We start from the raw sequence: 27,369 nt of genomic DNA on the forward strand, positions 1-27,369 counted from the left end.
CAACAGGGTCCCTGTACTCGTGGAGCTTGCATCCTAGGTGGGGAGGTTAGCAGTAAACAAGTTAACCAACAAACATAGATATAGTACAGGTTGCAAAGGTACCCTAAGAGAATATTCGAGACCTTCCTGAGGGGCAGGGTGTGAGAAACTCTAGGAACCCAATGTGTTTAGAGAAGCAGAGGTAGCTGGGATCAGAACCTGCAGCTCCACTGGGCCTCATTAGAGGATGCTGAAACTGATTCAAGAGTATGGGACTATCGAAGGGTTTTACATTAAGACTTTAAGGTGTTCTAAAGTTGATGATGATTGCTGTGTGGACAGTGGATTGGACAGTGGATAGTTTTTATTAATGGTGGCATTTCAACCAATGGGGAAAGAATGAGCTGTCCAGTAGATAGGTTAATACAGTCGACTGACTGACTGGATACAGTCAGAACCCTACTATATGCTCTAGTTCATGCCATCTACAAAAATAGATCCCAGGCGGGGCACAGTGGCTCACACCTGTAATTCTAGCACTTTGGGAGGCCGAGGTGGGTGGATCACCTGAGGTCAGGAGTTTGAGACCAGCCTGGTCAACATGGTGAAACCCTGTCTCTACTAAAATACAAAAAAAATATCTGGACATGGTGGTGGGCACCTGTAATCCCAGCTACTTGGGAGGCTGAAGTGGGAGAATTGCTTGAACCTGGGAGGCAGAGGTTGCAGTGAGCCGAGATCACGCCATTGAACTCCAGCCTGGGCAACAAGAGTGAAGCTCCATCTCAAAAAATAATAATAATAATAGTAATAATAATAATAAAATAAATCCTAGATTATTAAAGAGCTAAAAATTGTATGTATATTTTTAAAGGCAGCAAATATTTATTTTTAATGTAGGAGACTAATTTATTTATTTATGAGTTAGGTTGTCACTTTGTCACCCAGGCTGGAGTGCAGTGGCCCAACCACAGCTTACTGCAGCCTCTAACTCCTAGGCTCAAGCGATCCTCCTGCCTTGGCCTCCTGAGTAGCTGGGACTACAGGTGCATACCACCAGGTCTGGCCAATTAAAAAATTTTTTTTGTAGAGATGTGGGTCTCACTATGTTGCCAAGGCTGGTCTCGAACTCCTGGCTTCAAGTTATCCTCCTGCCTGTCTTGGCCTCCCAAAACACTGAGATTACACCTACTGCACCCAGCCATTTTTTTTTTTTTTTAATAATTTTGAGATGGAGAACAAGACACAAAACCCAGAAACTATAAAAACTGATGCATAGATTTGACTGTATAAAAACTTTTAACTTTAGTCAAACAAAAGACTAAAAATAAAGGCAAATGAGAAATGGAGAGATTATATTTGCAATATCTATAAGAGACTAAGTAAGTTAGTATTTAGAATATAAAGAGTTCTTTGAATTCATAATAAAAATAGAAGCAATAGAAAATTAAGCCAAGAACATGAAAAGGCAGTAGCCAATAAACATATGAAACGATATCTAATCCACTAGTAATTAAGGAAATGAAAATTCAAATAAGGTATTATTTCCATTCTTTTTAAATACTATTCATCTGTGTTGGCAAGATTCCCTGTGGAGGGAGACAGGTATCTCTTTTGGATAACATTTTGGTAACAAACAACAAAATTTTAAATGTGCATATGCTTTCACTCAGTAATTTCACTTCTAGGAATCTATCAGAAATATTCATACAGAGACCGGGTGCCATGGCTCACACCTGTAATCCCAGCACTTTTGGGAGGCAGAGGCAGGCAGATCATGAGGTCAGGAGATTGAGACATCCTGGCCAACACGGTGAAACCCCATTTCTACTAAAAATACAAAAAAGTAGCCAGGCGTGGTGGCGGGCGCCTGCAGTCCCAGCTACTCGGGAGGCTGAGGCAGGAGAATGGCGTGAACCTGGGAGGTGGAGCTTGCAGTGAGCGGAGCTTGCACCACTGCACTCCAGCCTGGGTGATTGAGAGAGACTCCATCTCAAAAAAAAAAAAGAGAAAAAAAAAGAAATATTCATACAGTTACCAAGAAGTACGTCTAATGCTTTGCCAGGTTGTTTGTATTAATGAAAAACTGGAGATGTGCTAAATGCCCACCAATAAAAGATTAAGTAGGTCTCCTCAACCAGAGGCAATTTTGCCCCCCAGGGGACCTATGGCAATGTCTGGAGACATTGTTGATTGTTGCAAGTGGTGAGTGGGTAAAGGCTGGTATCTCGTAGGTAAAGGCCAGGATGCTGTGATAAGACAACCTATAGGACAGCCACCTACAACAAAGAATTACCCAGCCCCCAATGTCAGTAATGCCAAGGTTGAGAAACCCTGGGTTAAATAAAGCCACTGCTGTACTGGGGAATAGTATATAGCCAATGAAAAGAAAAAGGTAAAATTATATATGCATGACATTAAAGATCTCTAAGATGTGTTATTTTAAAACTGCTTTTTTGAAACTTAATATGTGATTCTTACAATGTAAGAAAACAAAATAAGTGGATTTTTAAAACTACTACAAATCACTTCCCCTCCCCAGAGGCAAGTGCTGTTACCAGATTCTTATGTCCTTCCAGAATTAACGCCAGCGTGGACAAACATAGAATCTGGTTTTCGGTATGCTGTAAACAGGTGACTCTGCTGTGCAGTTACATTCAGAAACCAGTGGTGCATCACTGACCTGCCCAAGTCCTAGAGCTCAGGACCCCTGACATGTTTCCTAGATTATTCTCCCTCCCTCGGGTTTCTATGGCATTTTCATTTGTAGATACAAAACAGAACTATGTTTTGTTTTTGGGGAGGATAGGGCCATGGGCAGACCCTGGGGCAAGATTCTGATGTTGGTGAGTGAGACAGGACCTAGAGGAAGCCACGGGGCAGGTTTCTCAGCCAGTGGGTGTTAATGAGATTGCACAAAGGCTATTAGATGATGATGACTTTAACAGGGAGGCACGAGTAAATCTCCTTACACTCAGTGCAAAATTCAGCCAAAGTTGGGAGCATACCACATTCCTCTTCCTGTCTGCCACTGCCAAGCAGTCATTTATGGGCCCACTTGCATTTACAAATGCAGGTTCCAGGCACTGCATCCTCATCCGCATCTCTGACTTTCTGAACAAGCCTGGCTTTCATATCCTGGGGATTTCCTGGAAAGCCTCTTAGAGTTGGGTCTGAGACTTTTGATGTTGGCTTTCATCAGTTACTTCTCCGCCTCCTGCCTTCTCTCACTGAAGTTTCATTCCAAGGTCAGATGCAGGGAGAGTGGGGTTGGGTGACCTACCAGCATGCAGCCCAGGGCTTCCAAAACAAAAGGTGTCTGGGTGGCATCGTTAGCCAGACACAGGCACACTCAGTGGACCAGAGTTGGCAGAGGCACGAGGGCTCAGGCCTGCTGAGGAAATGTTCCCCAGCATGGGTGGCAGGAGACAGGGTCCTGAGACCACCAGACACCTCCCCAGCCCAGCTCAGAAGCAGGCATCTCTTGAAAACTGCCTCTTGAGTTTTCTCTAGAGTTTTTCATCTTAGACATCAAAATCTCATTTCTTTCTGGAAGGATACTCAGCCAGGCTGAGAACCTGGGCAAACTTTCTGGCACCTGGCTGGCTGCGGGTGTACACTCAAGCTGCAATCAGACTAGTTTGGTTCCAGAGTCCTCAGGGGACCGTCACTTTCTCAGATCATGTCAGCTTGCTTCATCTCTTGTGAAATTTAAACCCTCTGCTCCTTCAAAAAAATAATCTCTTCTTTCTAGTAAGAATTCTGACAGAATGGAGTCAGAAAGGACACGGGTTTCGGGGAGTGATGTTTTTAATCTGGAATTCTAATTCCAGTGACTCTGTGGTGTCATGGCTGGTCTGTGGGACCCTTGCTTTGAGTTGAGGGCTCTTGCAGTGTTACTTTTAAACCCCTGGACATGGCTGGGCACCGTGGCTCACACCTGTAATCCTAGCACTTTGGGAGGCTGAGGTGTGTGGATCACTTGAGGTCAGGAGTTTGAGACCAGCCTGACAAATATGGTGAAACCCTGTCTCTACTGAAAATAAAAAAATTAGCTGGCCGTGGTGGTACAAACCTGTAGTCCCAGCTACTCGAGAAGCTGAGGCAGGAGAATCACTTGAACCCAGGAGGCAGAGGTTGCAGTGAGTGGAGATTGCGCCACTGCACTCCAGCCTGGAGCAAGACTCTGTCTCAAAAGAAAAAAATAGGCCGGGCTCAGTGACTCACACCTGTAATCCCAACACTTTGAGAGGCCAAGGCATGCAGATCACGAGGTCAGGAGATCGAGACCCTCCTGGCCAACATGGTGAAACTCTGTCTCTACTAAAAATACAAAAATTAGCCGGGCATGGTGGCGCATGCCTGTAATCCCAGCTACTCGTGAGGCTGAGGCAGGAGAATCCCTTGAATCAGGGAGTTGGAGATTGCAGTGAGCCAAGATGTTGCCACTGTACTCCTGCCTAGCGACAGAGTGAGACACCATCTCAAAAAAATAAATGAAATAAACTCCTGGACATTTATGTGAGATATTTTATTTTTATGACAGTTCAATATAAAATAAGAAACCGTTATGAGAGGAGCTAGAAGGCACCTTAAGAGACAAGTGAACCCTTTGGACAGCATCACTTTGAAGTCACTCTACACAGAAACATTGTCTTCCAGGAGCCTCCCAGCTGCTTCACTTGGTCCTCAAGTCGGAACCCCTACCTCCAGTCGTCTCTCAATTCAGGCATGTCTGTTCATGTGCTTCTTTTTTTTTCCCCGAGACGGAAACCTTGCTCTTTCGCCCAGGCTGGGGTTCACACCATTCTCCTGCCTCAGCCTCCTGAGTAGCGGGGACTATAGGCGCCTGCCACTACGCCCGGCTAATTTTTTATATTTTTAGTAGAGACGGGATTTCGCCATGTTAGCCAGGATGGTCTCGATCTCCTGACCTCGTGATCCACCCGCCTCGGCCTCCCAAAGTGCTGGGATTACAGGCATGAACCGCCGCGCCCGGCGGTTCATTTGCTTTTCTAACTGGGAACATGAAGACACCTGAGAGGGGTAGAGCTGGCGGGAGGAGGGCAGGGATAAACACCCCAGCGCCTTTTCCCCACTGTTGTCTTGTTCTTTCTTCTACTTCACCTTTCCTTTTTTTTCAACTTGTATATTAAGTTCAGGGGTACACGTGTAGGTTTGTTATATGGTAAACTCATGTCATGGGAGGGGGTTGTTGTACAGATTATTTTGACACCCAGGAATTAAGCCTCTAAATAATTCAGGGGGCCCCAGCATTTGCAGAAGTTACCTACTGGCTTTAGAAGGATTTCTGAAAAGTTTGATGTCAGTGAAAAATTTTTTTTTTTTAATTTAATGTGCTGGCTAAGATGCTCGCTATTTAAACTTGGAATGAATGAATCCCTGGGCAAAAAGGAAGCTTTTAGGAGCATGCATAAGCACACACCATACTCTGGCTAAATTAGATTTTCTAAAATTGGGCTTTCCTAAAGAAAGGCATATGGTAGACGGCCATAGGCCAAGTGAACCGAATTCAGGAAGTGTTATTTCATGAGCACGTTTCCCAGGGAGGTTTGAGATGTTTCTAACAGAGCAGGCACTTCCTGTCACACAGTACTCAGCCCTGGAAGCTCGGAGCGGGAAGACCTGCACAGGCCCCTTTTGTGCGCTGGGAAACTTCCACATCCCTGTGTCACCATGATAAAGAGCTAACTTTGTCTTCAACGAAGAGTTGGAAAATTATTTTAATCTCTGCATTAAACTAGATGCAAAATTGCCTCTTTACCTAGGAATCACACTGCATAATTGCACATTATCTACATTTTCAGTCATGCCTTGAATAATACTTCTTGAGTTCATGAGGAGGTCAGTGTGGGGCTGGGAAGACCCCTAGACTTCCCCGGGTAGGTGTAGCCTGGAAGTAAGACTGACGTAGCAGCAAAGCCCTGGCGATCATGCACACTTCTGAGTAAGGCAGAGGTGTGAATCATTATATCACCATGGCTGGCTAGCTTCAGAGGAACCGAAAAAATGAAAACCCTTGGCGTTGCTCATTAGCAAAGGGAAATACACAAATGTTAAGGGACTCTTCGTGTCAGAGCCACACTCTTCTGTTTTGATCTGGTAAGCAGAGCACTCTCCATGCCCACTTCAGGCTTCCGGCTGAGAGTCCTCTTTTAGCTGTTGTACCTGTTGCTGAGGATCTTGGTAGCGGGCTAGCCACAAGGGGCTTTAGAAACTAGGAGCATTTCAGCATCAACTGTTTTAACTGGAGTTAGATCCATTTTGTGATTTGATTTGAGTTTGATTTTTTAGAGACGCACTCTCACTCTGTCTTGCAGGCTGGAGTGCAGTGACGTAATAATAGCTCACTGCAACCTCGACCTCCTAGGCTCAATTCATCCTCCCACCTCAGCCTCCCAAGTCGCTGAGACCACAGGTGCACGCCACCACGCCTAGCTAATTTTTGTATTTTTTGTAGAGACAGGGTCTTGCTTGTTGCCCAGGCTTCTCAAATTCCTGGCTTCAGGTGATCCACCCGCCTCAGCCTCCCAAAGTGCTGGGATTGCAGGCGTGAGCCACTGCACCAGGCCCCATTTTGTGATTTAATTCTCATTGTAGACTGACATTTTCTACGGCAGTTTTTCAACAATAGTATTGTAGTTGAGGGGCCACATTTGGGGCTGGAGCTGGGTAATTCTTTACTATGGGAGCTCTCCTATTTATTGCAGGGTGTTTAGCAGCACCCTGGGCCTCTACCCACTAAATGCCAGAAGCAACCCCCATCCCTGCAAATTGTGTAAACCAAAAATATATCCACACATTGCCAAATGTCCCACAGGACACAAAATCGCACACCCATTCACATACCCCCTCACACACACACACGCACACACACACTTTAAGAATCACTGCTCTGGCCAGGTGTGGTGGCTCACGCCTGTAATCACAGCGACTCTGGGGAGCTGGGGCAGGCGGATCCCTTGAGTTCAGGAGTTTAAGACCATTCTGGCCAACATGGTGAAACCCCGTCTCTACTAAAAATGCAAAAATTAGCTGGGCATGGTGTTGCATGCCTGTAGTCCCAGCTACTCGGGAGGCTGAGGCAAGAATCACTAGAACCTTGAAGGCAGAGGTTGCAGTGAGCCAAGATCATGCTACTGCACTCCAGCCTGGGCGACACAGCGAGACTCCATGTCAAAGGAAAAAAAAAAAAAACACTCCTATAGGAAAGAGGCAGTATAAAATAATCTTTTTCCTAAGTTGGTTGTGCATTTTAAATAGATTCCTGGCTGGAAACAATGGCTTACGTCCATAATCCCAGCACTTTGGGAGGCCAAGGCGGGCAGATTGCTTGAGCTCAGGAGTTTGAGACCAGCCTGGGCCACATGGCAAAACCCCGTCTCTACTAAAAATACAAAAATCAGCTAGGCATGATGGCACATGCCTATAATCCTAGCTACTTGAGAAGCTAGGGTGGAAGGATGGCTTGAGCCCAGGAGGCAGAGGTCTCAGTGAGCTGAGATTGGTTCACTGCACTCCAGCCTGAGAGACAGAGCCAGACCCTATCTCAAAAAAACAAAAACAAAATAAACAAATAAATAAATAAATAAAATAGATTCTAAGATTTTACACACATTGAACCCTGTGTGTTACTGGTTTGTCCCCTACATGGAGTAGACAGGTTTTCTCTTTGAGTGGCCTTCACAGAAGCTCTGACTCTTACTCATTCTACTCTCTTGTACTCATGCATTGCTAATAGTATTTCATCTGATTATTAATCCAGTAGCGGGCTGTTAAGCATGTTCACTCGTGCTGCGATATTTCTTAGTGAGCTCTCACCACATGCCATGATGGCGAGCAGCCTCATCTCTTAAACAGGATTCCCGCAGGGTTGAGAACTCGTCCACCTTTCTCAGCTTGTTATGATGAGAGCTTACACTTTTGGGAGGTAGAACTCCACCTGACATGGAGGAACATGGTCCTTAGAGTCAGACAGATCTAGATTCAAATCCCACTTCTCCTGCTTACAAGCCAGATAGCCTTGGACTGAGATTGAACCTGCATGCCTCAGTCTACCCTTATGAACACGGGGATGATTTTTTTCTACCTGACAGGGTTCTGCATGGCCTTAGTGAGATCATGTACGTCAGATATCAGTAAATGGTAACTTGTTATCTGTCAGTTGATAGCTGTAAGGTATGAATTGCCATCTTTGTAGGTCAAAAACCATCAAATATTGGCAACTTCATACAATTGGACCTAATGTGTAAACCCCAGGTCACCATCACGCTGTCTTCTTTGCTCTGTGGATATCCAGCGGATGAAAGGGATGGTTCTGCTTTTATATTTTACTGTTTTCCTGCTTCTTCTGAGGGGGCTTCCTGCCAGCACAATCTAACGAACTTCAGAGAGGACAAAGTCAGTCTCTGCCGTCAGCAGTGTTCACAGCCAGCGTGTAGTTTTCAAAGTGTGTACCACATGAAGTTGCACCTTCCAACCTTCCAGCCAGTTTGTGTGGAAATAATCTGAGTTGTATTAATAGCAGTTCTTCAATTTGGGACTGCCGGGGGATGCTTGGTTTGTTTTCCATTGTTTATTCCCTGGGTGCCCGTCTTGGGCAAGCATTTCTCTGATGTCTCTATTTATATGGCAGGTCACCCTGCTGATTGCCTTCATCTGCGTGCGGAGCTCCCCGTGGACCAACTACAGCGCCTACAGCTACTTTGAAGTGGTCACCATTTGCGACTTGATAATGATCCTCGCCTTTTACCTGGTCCACCTGTTCCGCTTCTACCGCGTGCTCACCTGTATCAGCTGGCCCTTGTCGGTAAGAGAGTGGCCTGGCCCTGTCCTCCTCATGCACAAGTCAGGATGTTAGCTGGCATACTGAGACCTGACGGAGTTTTTCCCGTCTGCCCATCTCACCTCTTTAACCATTCTTTGCTGCCTCTGCCCTGAATTTCCTATTGTTTGGTGAACACCTCTGCCTGATGTCCTGCTGGTTTTTAAAACTCACTTTCCAGCTACAAGAAGGCTGTGACTATTGCCTCATGCTTATTTTCTCAAGCAACAGAGAATGGCTGTGGGTGTATGAGTTGAGAAAAGGAACATGGAAGGAAGGGTATTGATGCTGTTGTGAGGATCGAATGATAAGATTTTCTGGCTAAAAGGGACTAGTAGGGGCTGAAGAGACAGTCAGAAGTTGCCAGACTTTTTCTTCCCACTGTATTATTTTTTTAAGTTTCATTGAGATGCAGTTCGCATGCTGTGTTGTTCACCCATTTCAAGGGTACAATTCAATGGAGTTTAGTATATTTCCAGAGTTGTACGACCATTACTACAGTCATCTTTAGAACATTTTCATCATTTCAGAAAGAAATTCCATATGTTTTGGCTGTCACCACCCTAACACTCATCCCTCCGGTCCTAAGCAATCACTTATCTTCTGTCTCTAAAATTTTTCTACTCTGGACATTTCATGTAAATGGAATTGTATTTGTGGTCTTTTGTAACTGGCATCTTCCACTTAGCAGAATGTTTTCATGGTTCATCCATGTTGTAGCATGTATCACTATTTCATTCCTTTTTTTCTTTTTAGAGACAGGGTCTCACTCTGTCACCAGGCTAGAGTGCAGTGACGTGACCACGACTCACTGTAGCCTCAACCTCCCAGGCTCAAGTGATCTTCCCACCTCAGCCTCCCAAGTAGCTGGGACTACAGGTGCATGCCACCACACCTGGCTAGTTTTTGCATTTTTTACAGAGATGAGGTTTCACTGTGTTTTCCAGGCCAGTCTCAAACTCCTGGCCTTAAACAATCCTCCCACCTTGGCCTCCCGAAGTGCTAGGATTACAGGCATGAGCCACCATGCCAGCCCTTTTTATAACCAAATAGTATTCCATTGTGTGGATAGACCAGACTGCATTCTGTTTTTCATTCATCATCAGTGGACCTTTAGGTTGTTTTTACCTTTTGGCTATTATGAATAATGCTGCTATGAACATTCATATGTAAGAAAAATGACATATTTTCATTTTTCTTTGGTATATATCTAGGAGTGGAATTGCTGAGTCATATGGTTGCTTTGTGTTTAATTGTTTGAGGAACTGCCAGACTGTGTGCCAGAGTGGCTGCACTTTTACATTCCCACCAGGAGTGTATGAAGGTTCCAATTTCACCACATCCTTGCCAACACTTATTATCTGACTGTCTGATTCCAGCCATTCCAGTGAGTGTAAAGTGTTATTTCCTGTGGTTTTGATTTTCGGTTCTCCAGTGAGTAATGATGTTAATCATCTTTTCATGTGCTTTTGGCCATTTGTATATTTTCTTTGAAGAAATGTCTATTTGAGTCCTTTGCCTATTTTTTAATTAGGTTATTTGTTTTTTCATTATTGAGTTGTGAGAATTCTTCCTAGAGTCTGGATAAAAGTCCCTTATCAGCTATATGACTTGAAAATATTTTCTCCCGTTCTGTTGTTTTTCACTTTTTTGATGGTGTCCTTTAAAGCACAAGTTTTTAATTTTGATAAATTCAGTTTATCTATTTTTTTTAGCTCACGCTTTTCTTATATATAAGAAGCCATTGCCAAATTCAAATTGTGAAAATGTACTTCTATGTTTTCTTCCAAGAGTTTTATAGTTTTAGTTCATATATTTAAATATTTGATCCATTTTGAGTTAATGTTTTTTGCATAGGGTGTGAGGTAAAGATTCATTTCATTCTGTTGCATGTAGATATCGAATTATCCCAACACCATATGTTGAAAAGACTATTCTTTCCCCCATTGAATGGTATTAGCACCCTTGTTGAAATCAGTTGAACATTAAATACATGGATTTATTTCTGGACTCTCAATTCTATTCCATTGATCCATATGTCTATCTTTATGCCATTATCACACTATTTTGGTTACTGTAGCCTTGTCGTAAGTTGTAAAACTAGGAAATATGCAGCCTCCCAATTTGTTCTTCTTTTTTAGGATTGATTTGGAACATTACAATTCCATATGAATTTTAGAATCAGGTTTTCAATTTCTGCAAAAATCAGCTGGGATTATAATAGGAATTATGTTGAATCCATAGATCAATTTGGAGAATATTGCTCTCCTAATAATATTAAGTCTTACGATCCATGAACATGGGAAGTTTTTCCATTTTTTAAGATAATCTTTTATTTCTTTCAATGTTTTGTAGTTTTCAGAGTAAAAGTGTTTTTTGTGTTTTGTTTGAAACAGGATCTTGCTGTTACCCAGACTGGAGTGCAGTGGCAAGATCATAGCTCCCTGCATCCTCAAACTCCTGGGCTCAAGCAATCCTCTTGCCTCAGCCTCCCAAGATACTGGGACTACAGGCATGAGCCACTGTGCCTGGCCTGAACTTTTAAAATTAAATTTGTGTCAAAGTATTTTATTCTTTTTGATGCTATTTTAAATGGATTTTTTTCCTAATTTTATTTCCAGATTGTTCATTGCAAGTGCACAGGAGTCCAGTTACTTTTTGCATATTGATTTGTGTCCTCAACTGTGCTAAACTACTTAGTAGTTCTAATATATTTTTCTAATATATTTTTAGTGGATTCCATAGGATATTCTATAAACAGGATCTGCAAATAGAGATATTTTTACTTCTTCCTTTATAATCTGGATGCCATAACATTGTCTTGCTTTATTGCAAGAAATTAGTTGAATAAATTAGACAAATATTGAATAGAAATGGCAGAGCAGCCATCATTATCTTTTTCCTGATGTTAGGAGGAAAGCATTCCTTCTTTCATCACTAAACATAACATTGGGTGTGAGTGTTTTGTAGAAGCCCTTTATCAAGTTGAGGAAGTTCCCTTCTAGTACTACTTTGTTGAGTGTTTTTATCATAAAAGAGTCCTAGATTTTGTCAAATGCTTTTTCCATATCTACTGAGGTGCTGAGTTTTTCTCCCATTATTAATATGGTGTCTTACATTGTTTTTCGTTTTTTTGTTTCTGTTTTTTTTAAACAGGATCTTGGTCTGTCATCCAGGCTGGAGTGCAGTGGTATAATTACGGCTCACTGCAGCCTTTATTTCTCAGGCTCAAGCGATCCTCCCACCTCAGCCTCCTGAGTAGCTGGGACCACAGGTGTGCACCACCATGCCTGGCTAATTTTTTGTTTGTTTTTGGTAGAGATGAGGTCTCCTTATGTTGCCCAGGCTGGTCTTGAACTCCTGGGCTCAAGTGATCCTCCTTCCTCAGCCTCCAAAAGTGTGGGGATTACAGGCATGAGCCCTCACACCTGGCCTGATTTGTTTGTATATGTTGAACGAACCTTGCATTCCTGGGGTGAATTCCATTTGGCCGTAATGTATAACCCATTTTATATGCTAGTATGTTCAGTTTGCTAATATTTTGTTGAGGATTTTTTGCATCTGTATTTAAAAGAGATATTGGTCTGTAGTTCTCTTTTTTTCTGATGTCCATCTGGTTGTGGTATCAAGGTAATACTGGCCTCACAGAATAATTTAGGAAATATTCCCTCCTCTTTTATCTTTTGAAAGAGTTTGTGCAGAATTGGTATTAATTATTCCTTAAATATTTGGTAGAATTCAGCAGTGGCACCATCTGGGTCTGGGTTTTTCTTGTGGGTAATTTTTTTTATTGTTAATTCAAACTCTAATTTTACCATCTTTTCAGATTGTGTCATTTATTCTAGAGTCAATTTTAGTAGTATATATGTCTAGGAATTTGTCCATTTCATCTAAGTCATTGAATTTATTGGCATGCAATTATTTATTGTATTTATTATATCCTTTTTATTTCTGTAAGTGCAGTAGTAATGTTTCCTCTTTCATTTGCATCTTCTCTCTCTCTCTCTTTCTCTGATCAGTCTAGCTAAAGATTTGTCAATCTTGTTGATCTTTTCAAGAACCAGTTTTTGGTTTCATTGATTTTTTTAATTGTTTTCCTATTACCTTAATAAATTTTGCTTTAATCTTTATTATTTTCTTTCTTCTGCTTGCCTTAGGTTTAGTTTGATTTTCTTTTCCTAATGTCTTAATGTATAATATAGTTTGGATATCTGTCCCCTCCAAATCTCATGTTAAAATTTGATTCCCAGTATTGGAGGTAGGGCCTAGTGGGAGGTGTTTGGATCATGGGGGCAGATCCCTTATGAATGACTTGGTGCTGTTCTAGTGGTAATAAGTGAGTTCTTGCTCTGTTAGTTCCCATGAGAACTGATTGTTAAAGAGAGGCTGGCACCTTTTTCCCCTCTCTCTCTGGCTTCCTTCCTCTTGCTGTGTGATGCCTGCTCACCTTCACCTTTGCTTCAGGAAATAGAAGCTCCCTGAAGCCCTCACCAGAAGCAGATGCAGGTGCCATGCTTCTTATACAGCCTGCAGAACCGTGAGCCAAATAAACATCTTTTCTTTATTTATTACCCAGCTGTGGGTATTCCTTTATTAAAACAATGCAAAACAGATTAAGATGATGTGGAAGGTCATCATCTAATTTGAGACCTTCCTTCTCCTTTAATATTGGCATTTACAGCTATAAATCTCCCCCTGGTAATTGTTTTACTTGTAATTGTTTTACTTGTATAATTTTGGTATATTATATCTTCATTTTCATTCATCTCCAGGTATTTTCTAATTTCTCTTATGATTTTTTTTCTTTGATCCATTCATTATTTAGGAATATGTTGGCCGGGCGTGGTGGCTCAAGCCTGTAATCCCAGCACTTTGGGAGGCCGAGACGGGCGGATCACGAGGTCAGGAGATCGAGACCATCCTGGCTAACACGGTGAAACCCCGTCTCTACTAAAAAATACAAAAAAAACTAGCCGGGTGAGGTGGCGGGCGCCTGTAGTCCCAGCTACTCGGGAGGCTGAGGCAGGAGAATGGCGGGAACCTGGGGGGCGGAGCTTGTAGTGAGCCGAGATGGGGCCACTGCACTCCAGCCTGGGCGACAGAGCGAGACTCCGTCTCAAAAAAAAAAAAAAGGAATATGTTGTTTAATCTCTATATATTTCCCTGATTTCCCTTTGCTCTTGATTTCTAATTTGATTCCATTGTGTTCAGAGAACATATTTTGTAGTCCTTCTACCTTTATTGAAGTTTGTTTTATGGTCTGATATGTGGTCTATCCTGGACAACGTTCTGTGTACATCTGAGAAGGATGTACTTTTATACGTTGTACATTTGCATATTATACTTTTGTTGGATAGAGTTTTTATACAGGATTTTTAGGTCTGGTCATTTTATGGTGGTGTTTGAATCTTCTGTTTCCTTGTTGACCGTCTTCCTGGTTGTTCTATACATTGCTGAAAGGAGGGATATTGAATTCTGCAACTATTATTTTTGAATTGTCTGTTTTTCTCTTTCATTTTTTTCATTTTTCCCTTCATGTGTTTTGGCTCTTTTATTAGGTGTATATATGTTTATAATTGTTATATCTTCCCTATGGATTCAGCTTTTCATTATTATAAAATGTCCCTCTTTATTTCTAGTAACTTTTTTTGTGTTCGATTCTATTTTGTCTGATGCAGTACAGATACCCCGGCTTTCTTTTGGTTGTCATTTGCATGCCATATCCTTATCTTTGAATATAAAGTCTCTGTCCCATAGACAGCACATACTGTAGTTATATCTTGTTTTGCTTTGTTTTTTTAATCCAATCTGACCACCTCTGCATCTTGATTAGATTGTTTAATTGTTCACATTTAACATATTACCCACTGTTATCTTAAGAGAAATTCCCTTTGTGTTTCTAAGTTCTAAGGACCCTTTCAAAGCTATGGCATTTTTTCTGCTTCTTTTGAAAACAAATTCCTCCGGGGCTTACCTGATGCAGATACTGAACAAGCAAAGGAGAGAACAGAAGCTCAGCGACAAGCACAAGAGTGGGCTGCGTGGGGAGTGAAAGTTGGAAGGACAGACTGAGCCACACATTTCTGGTTGAGATACTGTGCAGGTACTTCCGGTTAGGATTCTCTCAAGTAGGTTTTCTCTGCCCCGTGTCATCCTCCTCTGTCTTAATAGGTGAGAATCTTGGAGGTGGGGAACTTGCAGTTACTCATCTGCTCTTTAGTTAAAATCTCTGTGATCTATCTTGTGATATTCCTTTCTAGTCACTAAGGGAGAAACCAGGGTCTTTGATTTTACATAGCTTTGAGAGGAGCTACAGCTTTAAATTGGAATGCTTTTCCAAAATTTAATAGCTGCCTGCCCTAAGGGACAAAACTTCATGAAGGAATGATTTCTAAATTCTCATTGAAGACAACTGAAAATGGATGCACCCTGGATTCAGGGCAAGCACTGGAAGTGGCCGCCAGCCTCAGTTCTTCTCTGATCTGATGTTTAATGGGGAAGAGAGAGGGTGAGGCGGAAGCTTTCCCTCGCTACTGAAAGGCCTGGTCTCATCCAGGGCCTGCAAGGATGCTGATTAATCATGATGAGTGAGTGGGGTGGAGATACACAGCCCATGGGCCAAGGCAAGAAGCAGAGGTGGAACTAGTCCCACCAGTGGATTCATCGGCAGAGCTTGGCTGGGAGGGCACTCTTCTGGAGAAAAGAGAAGAGGGAACGACTGAAAAAAAAAAAAAAGGAGGGGGCAGGAAGGCTCAGGAGTGAGAAAACCAGCTGCCACCACACATCCACAGGCACGTCACGGAAGTGCCACTGACCTCATTCTAGAGTCTGAGTCTGACAGGCCCCTGGGAATGAACACCTCTCAGGTCCACACTCGGGGCCGTTCACATAGTGGGCAGACACTCCAGTCAGTCACACGAGACCAGCATATTGTTAGCCCAGAACTTCCTCTGAAGCAGAAGAGAAAGGCAAATATCTCTTTAAGGCACTGTGCTTCTCAGAGCTGGAGCTTTCTTTAAACTCTCCAGCCAGGAAGTTGCAAGAAGCTCGTTTGCCTTTTAGTAGCTTTAGCCAGAGGTGAAGGCACTGTCCACACATTGCTCTCAGGAGTAGAGGAGTCCTTAGTGGCTATCTCTGCTCACACCGGAAGCTTCCTTTCTCTCTGTCCTCTTCCCTTCCCACCTGCCCGGCATCACTTCTGACTTGCTTGGCCTCTTCCTGTTCAGCCCCCACGTTGGCTGCCTGCGAGCTGCATTGCTCATCCCATCTGCGTGTTGCAAGGGAGAAGAGGAAGCGTCACTGTCTCCCTTTCTTTTCATCTCTTCTGATGCCCAGTTGCTCTTCCCGAACCAGGAATGGACCACCCTACCCACTCCTTTGCTTTGTTTCTGCCCCCAGGAACTTCTGCACTATTTAATCGGTACCCTGCTCCTCCTCATCGCCTCCATCGTGGCAGCTTCCAAGAGTTACAATCAGAGCGGACTGGTAGCCGGAGCGGTGAGGACGTTTTGGGGAGCCTTTAGGAATGAATTCATATTTAAAATGCTCATTTTCTTCCTGATGGGGGAAGAGAAGGGTTTGGTTTCTGGGGCATTCCTTTCATAGAATCAACACCTACCTTGATCCAGTCATCAGCTCTCTTCAAAGAGCCTTAAGCAGAGGCGTCCAGTCCCAGAAGGTGGATTGTCAGGGCTGCCGGCAAATTCACAGAGCCCCAGCAGCCCAGGCCTCTCTCTCTTACAGCCACTACTGAAATCAGGGGGCCAAGCGGGTTTTAATTCACACACCCACTCTGATCGTTTGCTCGTTGGCTGCCTCAACACTGTGCGGAGACAGATTCTGGGGCCTCTTTTGGGCCCAGTGGGAAATGTACTGTGATCAGTTAGAGATACATGCCATGAGCCTGAGCTTTGCCATTCCTGATTTTTAACAGTATGCAGGCCAGGAAATAATACTCCTGTATCTTTCAGAGGCAAAAATTGATCCATCTGATAGCCATAAATAGAAGCAGATGGAAATATACAGAAATACAGTCCTGTGAGATATATACATACATATATATGTATATACATACAGATGTATATACTATTTTTTAAAGAGTCATAGATTCCTGTCATCTGATTTCTGATTTAGCTGTTTATAGTTCAGTGACCTGTGGGCCAACACTGATTGGCTTCACTGATGAGTAGACAAGATTTTAAAAATGAGTTTTACGAAAAGCTCTCTGAAGCCAGATGTGGTAGCATGCACCTGTAGTCCCAGGCGCTCGGGAGGAATGCTTGTACCCGGGAGTTCGAGTCTGGCCTGGACAACATACTGAGACCCCGTGTCTTAAAAAAAGAAAAAGAGAAAAAGAAAAGCTCTTTCTGTATGTGACATTCATTGTCTTTCACTTACACATATTACCAAAACTTTCCAGACTTTGGCCTGGGAGTGGGTTGGCTCCTGGAATTCCACTGAGGGATGGAGTCTGTCCTCTGAAGGTCAGCATGGGGGCAGAAGGTCACTGTAGAGGGTGGCCAAACCTCCCAACACTGATGCTCCACATGGCCCTCCCACAGCCCACCGCCCCACCCTTCTGCCTCCTCTCTCTGCCCTCTCTGAAGAGAGGGATGGTTGCCCCCTGCAGCTTAACACCTGCCCAGCTACAGTGCAGGGTGCTGGAAGAGGCACGCAGGAGACCTGTGCCCACTGTGTTTCCGGGCCCACTTGGGGAGATTCCCACTGTGTTTGGTAATTCAGGTTGCACGTAACTGTTTAGCCCTGGAATGTCTATAGCTAACATTCATCATATGCTGTTTTGTGCCTAGGACCAAACCTGGGCTATGAGGAAGTTAGAAGAAATTTTTCAAATATGGTCCCTGCTTATAAGAAAGTGGTCATCTAACTTAGGAGACAAGACACATGAAACAATTAGCAAACAAGGCATTGTAGTCTAGAATAGCATTCTGTAGCGTATAATAAACTGTTCAATTATGCAATGCAGACACTTGGAGACTGGGATGGTATATAATGTGCTAATTGTGCAGAACAGACAATGAGAGGCCGGGACAGGCTCTTAATAGGCTAATTATGTGCTGCAGACAACTGGTACAAAAGGAGCCCAGGAAAAGGAACCCAGGGAAGAAGTGGGGGCAGCTATTTATGTAAAGCAGCATCTGGGCTTGAAAAGAAAACCAAACCTTGTTGAAAATCCTACCCTTTAGCTGCCCCTGTGCCATTCTCACCGGACACCAGTGGTGGTGTAGTGAAGTGGAGGCCGTTGCGTGTGTCCGAGAATACCTAGGCACCGGGTACTGCAGAGCACAGACTCTGGAGTCAGGCTTCCTGGGCTCCCATCCCATATCTGGCCCTTGCTGGCTCTGTGGCCTTTGGCAAAATAGTTGACTGCCTGTACCTCTGTTTCTTTAGTTGTGAAATGGAGGAGCAGGGGTGGGTAATCGTAGCTCCCGCCCAGCTGAGTTGTGAGGGTTAAAGGAATGAATACACCCACAGAGCCTCGCACCCTGGTAGGGATGTAGTAAAGTGGTCAGTAAGTTTTCACCACTGCAGCTCCCAGTGTTGTTCACAAGCAAGGAAAACAGCTGCAGGCTTCAAAGCCCAGAGATTCCAGAAGAAGCTACTGCCTCTCCCTCGACCATTTGATGAGCCTGCCCACAGGCGCTCTTCCTCTCCCAGCACCCGAATCTCATCTGCAAGTGAGGGGGCTGGACTAGGTCAGCCTTCCTCACACTTGAGTGCCGGATGACCCTGAGAAAGGGAAAGGGTGCTGCCTTAACTTAGTTTAGTCTAATATTGTTTAATATGTACAAACATAAACCTAGATGTAAAGGCCTCGGCTTCTGGCTCTTATATGGCTGTAAAGCCAGAACGGAACAGAAAACCATTACAGATGAAATGCGAACAATGCCACTACACCACAAATCATGTGAACGTTCAGATTTTTTAAGCCCAAATTAAAATTTCACCCTTTTCTTCTCTACTGGTCTAGGATAATCCAAGTCCATTGGCTTAGCCCCAGCTCTCTTGTAAATGTAAACCCAAACCAGGCACTGAGGCTGCCAAAAGACCTAGAGGCCTGGCTGCCAGCCCTAACCTGGCCCAACCTGGGGGACGGGGGCCAGTGGCCAGGCCTCTTGGAGCTTCCTCTCTGCACCTGATCCAGGATGAGGTGGTTGGGTTAGATGACTCTCCAAGCTCCTTTCTGGCCAGAGGCATGAAGGGAACAAGCGCAGAGATGAGAAGCAGACAGGATAGCCCGAGTAATTGGCCCTACGGCCCGTGAACTTCCTCTCCCCTCTCTCCACTGCAGATCTTTGGTTTCATGGCCACCTTCCTCTGCATGGCAAGCATATGGCTGTCCTACAAGATCTCGTGTGTAACCCAGTCCACAGGTGAGTTCTGGTTATCTGTGCACAGAGGATCTCTCAGGAACAGGGGGATGGCTTGTTCTTGACTTCACCCATAGGGACAAATGCTGCTGTTAAGAAGGCTGTGTCCCAAGGGGACTTTAGAAGTAGTATTAGAGCACAGGGGCCGGCAAAGGGGGAGATGTGGCCCCAGAATCTCCCCTCACATGCCCATCTCCACACATCCAAGGATGCCCTAGCATTTCAGCCTCGGGTAGCCAAGCTTTTTTCTCTTGCTTGCTTGCTTGCTTTCTTGCTTTCTCTTTCTTTACTTTTCTTTTTCTTTTTTTTTTTTTTTTGAGATTGGGTTTTGCCCTGTTGTCCAGGCTGGTGCAGTGGTGCGATCAGAGCTCACTGCAGCCTCTGCCTCCCAGGCTCAAGTGATCCTTCAACCTCAGCCTCGTGAGTACCTGGAACTACATGTGTGCAGCATCACCATGCCTAATTTCAATTTTTTTTTTTTTTTTTTTTAAGACATGGAGTCTCAACCATGTTGCCCAGGCTGGTCTCAAACTCCTGGGCTCAAGCAGTCCTCCCACCTCAGCCTCTGAAAGTGCTGGGATTGTAGACATGAACCACCGCACCCAGCCAGCTTTTTCTTAAGTTTTCTAATGACAAAAATAAAATGTAGGTTTTTAGAAAATACAGATAAAAACATATTTTTAATAGAAACCGTCTGAGCCAGGGACAGCGGTGTGTACCTATAGTATCGGCTACTCAGGTGGCTGAGGCAAGAGGATCACCTGAGCCCAGGAGTTTGAGACCAGCCTGAGCAACATAGTGAGACTCTGTCTCTAAAAAAAAAAATGTATTTTAAAAAATTAAGAAAAAGCCATCTGTCATCACACTACCCAGAAGTAGCACTGAGTGTCTATCCTTTCGGTATTTTCTCTCTGAAAAAATACGTATCTGTTGCTTTTATTAAAAGGATCAAACTTCATGTGCTGTTTCATAACCTGTTTTTTCTCCTCCTTAGCCACCTATCAAACATTTTCCCAGCATCATTAGGAATTCTTAGTGGCTCCGTGGGTTGCAGCATTAAGTCCATGGCATGACTGGGCAGTTTATTTAACTTGCCTCCTGTTTGAGGGCATTACTCATGGAATCCTACACTAAGCCCATGGAGTGTAGGATTTCTCTAATAAAAATTGTCTAGAACAGGCAGATGCATAGAGACAGAAAGTAGACCTCCAGCAGCCTGGGGCTTGGGGGAGGGGACTCAGGGGTGACTGCTAATGAGGATGAGGTTTCTTTTTGAGGTGATGCAAAGGTTCTAAAATTGTGGTTGCCGCAGTCCTGTGAATATACTGAAAAACACTTTAGATGAGAGAATTGTATGGTATATGAATTATTAAAATATCCCAGTAAAGCTGTTTAAGACAAAAAAGAATGATTTTTAAAAGTAGAGAATGTAGGGGGGAAAAGAAGTTAATAGGTGATGTCTAACAGGATAAATCTATAAATACTGGTATAAGTCGGTTTTTAAATTATGGAAGAATCACCAAAAGAAACAACTAAAGGGCTTATGGAGGTTACTGCTGAGGTAAGACTGAGGTGTGGGGCGTGGGGATGGGAGTCTCCTCTGTGCTACCGAAGTTTTTTTCTTGTTTGGAAATGTATTTTTAAAAAATAGAATCATCTCAGTGAAAGTCGGCGCTGGGTAGAGGACAGAGGTGCAGAACTTGGAGTCAAACCTGTGGAGTGTGGCTTGTGGGTGGGCCACATCCCTGGCAAGCTGTCCTGACTTTGCCATTTCCTTCCCAAGATGCAGCTGTCTGATGAGGCCACAACCCCTGGGCCCCTCAGAGCTTTGCAAAGAGGACGTGTACTCCAGGCGAGGCCTGTGGACCTGTGTTCCTGTGCCAAAGTCCTGTCAGGCTGGTGGGAACCAGGAAAGGCCTGCCCCCTCTTCCTGCTCTCCCCGGAAGCCAGCTCCCAGAGCTCCTGAGCCAGCCGGAAACTCTTCCTCCAGCCTTTCAGGGAGAATATTCCTCCCCTTCTGGAAAAGGAAAGCAGCCTCCAGGGAAATCTGTTTTCTGCCTTCCTGCTTCTAGAACCACCTCAGGTACTGATGAACCCCACTTAGCACAGCTGGAGGGGTTTGTGAATACTCCTGCCTAAATCCCTTCTACTTCACTCCTCAGCGGGGAGTGAAACGCCTTAAGAAACAAAGCCCCCTCCTAATTTATCTAGCTTGTCAGTCCAGTCTTAGAGATACCCTCTTTCCTGAAGCGAGGCGTGCCTGTAGAAACACTATGTGGTTAGCCTGTCCCTAAGGAGATCTCGCGTCTCCTCTCCGTCTCTGCCTTTGTTACCATTGTACACGTTTATGCGTTTTTTAATAAAATATTGACTCGGCCAGTTGCACAAGGATTTCTTATTGAACCAGATGAAGACCGTAAAACCCGGCCTGAAACAGTTTCCATTCAAGCTTGTGTCTGGCCCGTGGCCCTCCACCCGTGCTCTGTGGGTGCCCCTTGCTGAACTGCTGAACTTCAGGTTTTCTCTCCATCTTGGGGGATGGTATAGCAGGGCTGAGTTTTAGGTAAATGTGCAGGTTCTCATTTATATTCACGTCCTCCTTCTCCTGGAAAGAGCTTTAGCACAAGCTAAGGATTGCGTTTACACTGTGATGATTAATGATCTTGCCCTAAATGCACGGTTTCCCTGATCTTGAGCTGCTCGGTTGGCTAGAAAAAGGAGGGATGGAACAATGTTTGAGCAACCCTGTGTGCAAGGACCTACATTCACGACCACAGCCAATAGCGATGATAGTGACTCCAAGGGGGCAGGTTATAGGACCACATTTTTAGAAATGAAATCGGGGCTCTAGCCCAAGGCACAGGGCAAGCCACTGGGGAGGTGGGCTCAGGATCTAGGTTCGCCTGACTCCCAGCCCCATCCTTGCCTCTGCTGAGTGTTGCCGGAAATGGAGGCAGCCCCTGTGGGCTTTGAGCTGGAGCTCTGGGGCTGCTCTTGTGGCTGCAGGCCAGCTCGGGGCATCGGGCTGTCTGGGATGATCTAAGGAAGCAGCACCCGTGGTGTATCTGAAGCCCAGTGCTGCTGATGGGAGGGGATCCTGTGTACCAGCTGGGCCGGAGCAGGAACACGGCTGAGCTGACCCTGGCACGGTCGGCTCCTCCGGGGCAATGGAATGGAGGAGCCTCAGCTGAGGAGGGCGTGGTCCAGGTGAGGCAGTGGGTCTGGGAGCCCCCTGCCTGTGTAGTGACGATGTGGGCCTCGCCAAGCAACGAGGATCCGGGTGTAACCATTCGAGCCTCCCCCTAGGAGGGCAAAGGTGGGTGGAGGACAGTTGGGGGAGTAGTAGCAGGAGCCAGAGTCTGCTCAGTGAGGAAGGAAAGCAAAACGCAGAGCCAGGTGAGACAGCAAGCAGCAGACCGTGCAGCCAGCAGCTTGGCTGAGGGGTGGCTGTTGGAGACCACAGGGCCTTTTTAGAAACAAGGGTTTCTGTGACCTCCCAAAAACTGTCTGGTAAAACCACCCCTTCTAAATAGCCACATCCCCAGCACCAGGGAGTAAATGTTTAAGCAAAGAGCTAAGGATGGTGGGAAGAAAGTCAGGCTGGGAGCCAGCAGACGTGGGGTTGAGTCCAGCTCTGCCACTGACTAGTCCCCGACATGGCGCGGGTCATCTCGCTGAACCTTAGTTCCCCCTTTGTGTAACGGAGAGAAGAAGGCCATCCTGCCTGCCTGTGACTTTCCTGGAATTCAGTAACCTAACAGCATGCTTACCTTAGCGTTATCTTAATCCCCAGAGAGCTACCAGAATGACAGGAAATGAGCAGGTTAACGTTGCAAAAGTGATTGACTCACCTGGGTGTGAGGGAGCTGGAGAACATAATTTACTTTTAGTTCCCTGAACCTTAAATTTTGTTATAGTCAAGATTGGAAGCTGAGGGCAGTTTTCAGCTGAGCGCTGGGACCCATGGTGGACAGAGGGCAAGATGAGACACCTGTAGGGAACTGGGTGGGTGAACATACCCCAGCAGCCGGCTCTGGGCTGAGTTGTGGGGGTCCTCCCTGAAGGGGACACTGGCTTTTCACTTTTGAAGTAAGACAATGGGCCGGGTGTGGTGACCCACGCCTGTAATCCCTGTACTTTGGGAGGCCGAGGCAGGCGGATCACAAGGTCAGGAGATCAAGACCATCCTGGCTAACATGGTGAAACCTCGTCTCTACTGAAAATACAAAAAATTAGCCAGGCGTGGTGGCGGGCACCTGTAGTCCCAGCTACTTGGGAGGCTGAGGCAGGAGAATGGCGTGAACCCGGGAGGCACAGCTTGTAGTGAGCCGAGATCGTGCCACTGCAATCTAGCCTGGGCGACGGAGCAAGACTCCGTCTAAAAAAAAGAAAAAAGTAAGACAATGACCTTCAGATCCTCTGCTCCTTCAGCTCTTTTAGCCCCGGTGGCGCCCCAGCCAGTCAGGGATGTTCTAGAAGCAGGGCCAGCACCTTTGAGCCCCTGTAATCTTGGCAACCTCTGCACACAGCTGGCTCTCCATTGGCAGTTGAGGATGCTGTTGATAGTAGGAAGAAGGAGACCTCTGGTTTTCCTATGGTGACTCACCCCCCTGGACACAGCTTCAACCCTAGGGAGTGAATATCTAAGCCAGGGCGGCAGTACCATTCAGCTGCCCCATGGAGGACCAGCCTCTAAACCCAGGCATTAACTCATCACAGTGCAGCGTGCCCTGGGGGAGCCGACCAGCCTTCCTCCAAGAAATTGAGATGCAATAGGTCTGAAATGGGAGCCAGGAATTCCTAAGCCTTGTCCACAAAGTGGATATCACCTGGCAGCTGGTTAGAATTGCAGGATCCAGGCCCCACAAAGACCAACTAAAATAGAATCATCTGCATCATAACCGAGTCCCAGTGGTGTGTGTGCATTGCAATATTTGTGAGATACTGTTGGAATCAAAGACGCTCTAGGGTGGGTGCAAGTCTGAGGCTGATTTCACCGAAGGAGGAAGGAGATGAGAAATGGTGTCAGTTGGTGGGTGTCTGAAGTAAACCCTACTTCTCACTGGATCCACAGCTGCATTGGAAGAAAGATCCTTTTAAGAAGTAACTAATGGGCTGGGCGCGGTGGCTCATGCCTGTAATCCCAGCACTTTGCAAGGCCGAGGCAGGTGGATCACCTGAGGTCAGGAGTTCCAGACCAGCCTGGCCGACATGGTGAAACCCCGTTTCTACTAAATACAAAAAAGTAGCTGGGCGTGGTGGCATATTCCTGTAATCCCAGCTACTTGGGAGGCTGAGGCAGGAGAATCGCTTGAACCTGGGAGGCAGAGGTTGCAGTGAGCCGAGATTGTACCATTACACTCCAGCCTGGGCAACAAGAGCAAAACTCCATCTCAGGAAAAAAAAAAAAAAGGAGCTAATGGATGCTGGGCTTAATACCTAAGTGATGGGTTGATCTGTGCAGCAAACCACCATGCACCATGGCACACGTTTGCCTGTGTAACACATGTTTACCTATGTACATCCTGCACATGTACCCTGGAACTTAAAATAAAAGTTGATTAAAAAAAAAAAGCACCTCCACTGCCTCCTGTCTTGGTATTTTCGAATTCCTGACCCTTCCCAAATTCTGGCTTCAGCCCTCAGAGCCCCTTGCCCCTCGGGGCACTGTGGAGAAGACCCAGAGGCAGAGCAGAGGGCGTGGGGAGCAGCATAGTCCCTGGATCCTGGGAGCTTTCGAGGAAGGCTGGCCAGAGCTCTGGGGCCTGGGGCGAGGAACATACAAGCACTCTCCAGCCCCAGGGGACGGGTGAGACAATAACGTGCTCCACTCCCCTCCCACTGAGGCCACATGTCACAGAGCTTTGAACTAGGAAGAGGGAGCTCACTGGAAGGAGGGTGACCGTACTCCTGCTGCCCCAGGGAGGAGAAGCTGCGGAAATGAAGGGGCTGCTTCATGCTACCTGGGGGAACACCTGAGTTTCTGTGCCCCGCTGGAGGTAAGAAGAGTAGAGTTTGAAGAAGATAGTGATCTCGAGATTTCCGTATTTTGTACTGTTTATACTTGTATAAACTACTCAAAAGCAATACAGACAGCCTTAAAGAGGAAGGAAGTTCTGCCACAAGCTACAATACAGATGAAACCCGAGGACGTTATGCCACGTGAAATAAGCCAGACATGGACAGACAGACACTGCATGATTCCACTTATAGGAGGTACCTAGGGTGGTCAAAATCATGGAGACAAAATCTAGAAGGGGGGTTGCCAGGGGCCGGTGGAAGGGGGAATGGGAGTTATTATTTAATGAGTACAGTTTCAGTTTGGGAAGATGAAAAGTTCTGGAGATGGATGGTCATGGTGGTTCCACAACAGTATGAATGAATGCACTTAATGCTACTGAACTGTACACCTAAAAATGGTTCAGAGGGTCAATTTTATTTATTTTACCATAATTTTTAAAACAATTCAGGGCCAAGTTCAGTGCCTCATGCCTATAATCTCAGCACTTTGGGGGACTGAGGTGGGCAGATCACCTGAGGAGTTCAAGACCAGCCTGGCCAACATGGTGAAACCCCATCTGTACTAAAAATACAAAAATTAGCTGGGTATGGTGACGCACACCTGTAGTCCCAGCTACTCAGGAGGCTGAGACATGAGAATTCCTTGACCCTGGGAGGTGGAGGTTGCAGTGAGCCACCGCACTCCAGCCTGGGCAACAGAGCAAGATTCTGTCTTAAAAAAAAAAAAAAAAAAAAGCCAATTCATGACCTATGTCGAGGCAACTCAGTAGCTGAAAGAGCAAAAATTACACCAACCCAAAATGGCAACCCACAGCCCAACAGCAGCCACCCCATGTTCTAACAGCTAAGCATTCTGGGTCCTGGAGAACACAGCTGTGGGTGCAGTTGTCTTCTCCAATCCAGGCTCTCTGGGAGCTGTTCAACCCAGGCGCCTTGTGGAACCCAAACTGTGCACCCACCACCCCTGCTCCCAGAGCAGTCACAGCCAGGCAAGTCCAAGCAAAGATGTGAGAGGAGGAAGGGATGTGCCCATGGGGGGAGGGGCAGGGAGCCAGGAGAGCCATCATGGCAACCTGAGGCCCCAGGAAAGGGTGTTGGCACCCGTGGCCACAAGGGGCACTGGGAGATGAGGCCGACGGCGGTCTGCTCACATCCCCCTCCACAAGCAGCCAGTTCTCTGGCCATGCTCCTAGGGAGGGAGGGAGGAAGGCCGAGGGCGGTGCCATCCCTTGGGCACGCCTCTGCCAGGTTTTCTCATTACCCACAAGAGTGGCAGAAAACCTGTTGCGCAGCCAGGCTCTGGAAGACTGCAGCATCTGGGGGGTTTTCGGAAAAGGGGGGGGGGGGGGGGAGCCTGTGGCAATAGAACTCCCAATCTTTAAGGACAGTGAAGCAGGGAGACCCAAGGACAAAGCCAAGTGGAAGGGAGGTTAGTGATGGAGCCGGGTGTGAGCCCAGGCCTGGCTGTCTTCTGGGCGTGGCCTGGGACCACCCCACTGCGGGCTGCTGGGATGACAGGGCAGGGCCAGAGCTGGATGTCTGCAGACAGACCCAGAGGGAGAACAAGTGTGTTCCTGAAGGGGCCCCTTAACCCGGGCCTGAGGCGCCCCCTGTGCCACAGCCTGGGGCTGAGCTCAGCCGGGCTTCCAGCCAGGCCACTGAAGAGGCCCCAGGTCGGGGAAGATAGACCCAGAGCTGGCCCATTCTCTGGGCCACCCACCTGCAGGCCTCTTCACTAGCATGAAAAGCAAACTTCTGTTGCCATGGAAACACAGCAGGTCTTTGGGGCCCCTCCTCAGCAACCACCACTTCCCTCCTTTGTGGCAGTTTCTGAACGCATCCTGTGAACTCTCAGAGGTGCTTCGGACTCACAGATACCCGATTTTATGAGTAAAATATATGCAAACACTTAAAACACTCTCCAGCCTTCAATAGCAAACACGGACACGGGGAGCCCCTCGGCCTCCGTGCCCTCTGCCCGGGGTAATTCACCTCGTGCAGCCACCGTCAGTGCAAGGCCACCCAGAGTGTGAAGCGAGCTGCTAAAAACCCCGCCACCACCCCACTGGGCAAGCCTGGACTCCTCCATCCTGGGCAACCCAGACGCAGCTGCGGAACGAATCTGACCGTGAA

The 27,369-nt window shown here is 46.0% G+C and overlaps 1 protein-coding gene across 7 annotated transcripts in view; it reads left to right on the plus strand.

The window, feature by feature from the left end:
- Window positions 1-21,598, plus strand: part of CMTM7 (CKLF like MARVEL transmembrane domain containing 7) — a 64,344-nt gene extending 42,746 nt beyond the window's left edge. The window contains exons 2-6 of one of the 7 annotated variants that reach the window (XM_031663790.1): window positions 4,526-4,708; window positions 8,636-8,809; window positions 16,223-16,321; window positions 19,137-19,218; window positions 20,999-21,598. In XM_031663790.1, coding sequence (XP_031519650.1) covers window positions 4,550-4,708; window positions 8,636-8,809; window positions 16,223-16,321; window positions 19,137-19,218; window positions 20,999-21,012 — 528 coding nt within the window. In that variant the 5' untranslated portion in view covers window positions 4,526-4,549 and the 3' untranslated portion in view covers window positions 21,013-21,598. The other 6 variants (XM_031663791.1, XM_031663789.1, XM_021934933.2 and 3 more) reach the window with 6 other exon arrangements.
- The last annotated feature ends 5,771 nt before the right edge of the window (window positions 21,599-27,369 follow it).

This window comes from Papio anubis, chromosome 2, assembly GCF_008728515.1.
Source record: "Papio anubis isolate 15944 chromosome 2, Panubis1.0, whole genome shotgun sequence".
NCBI classification, from domain to species: Eukaryota; Metazoa; Chordata; class Mammalia; order Primates; family Cercopithecidae; genus Papio; species Papio anubis.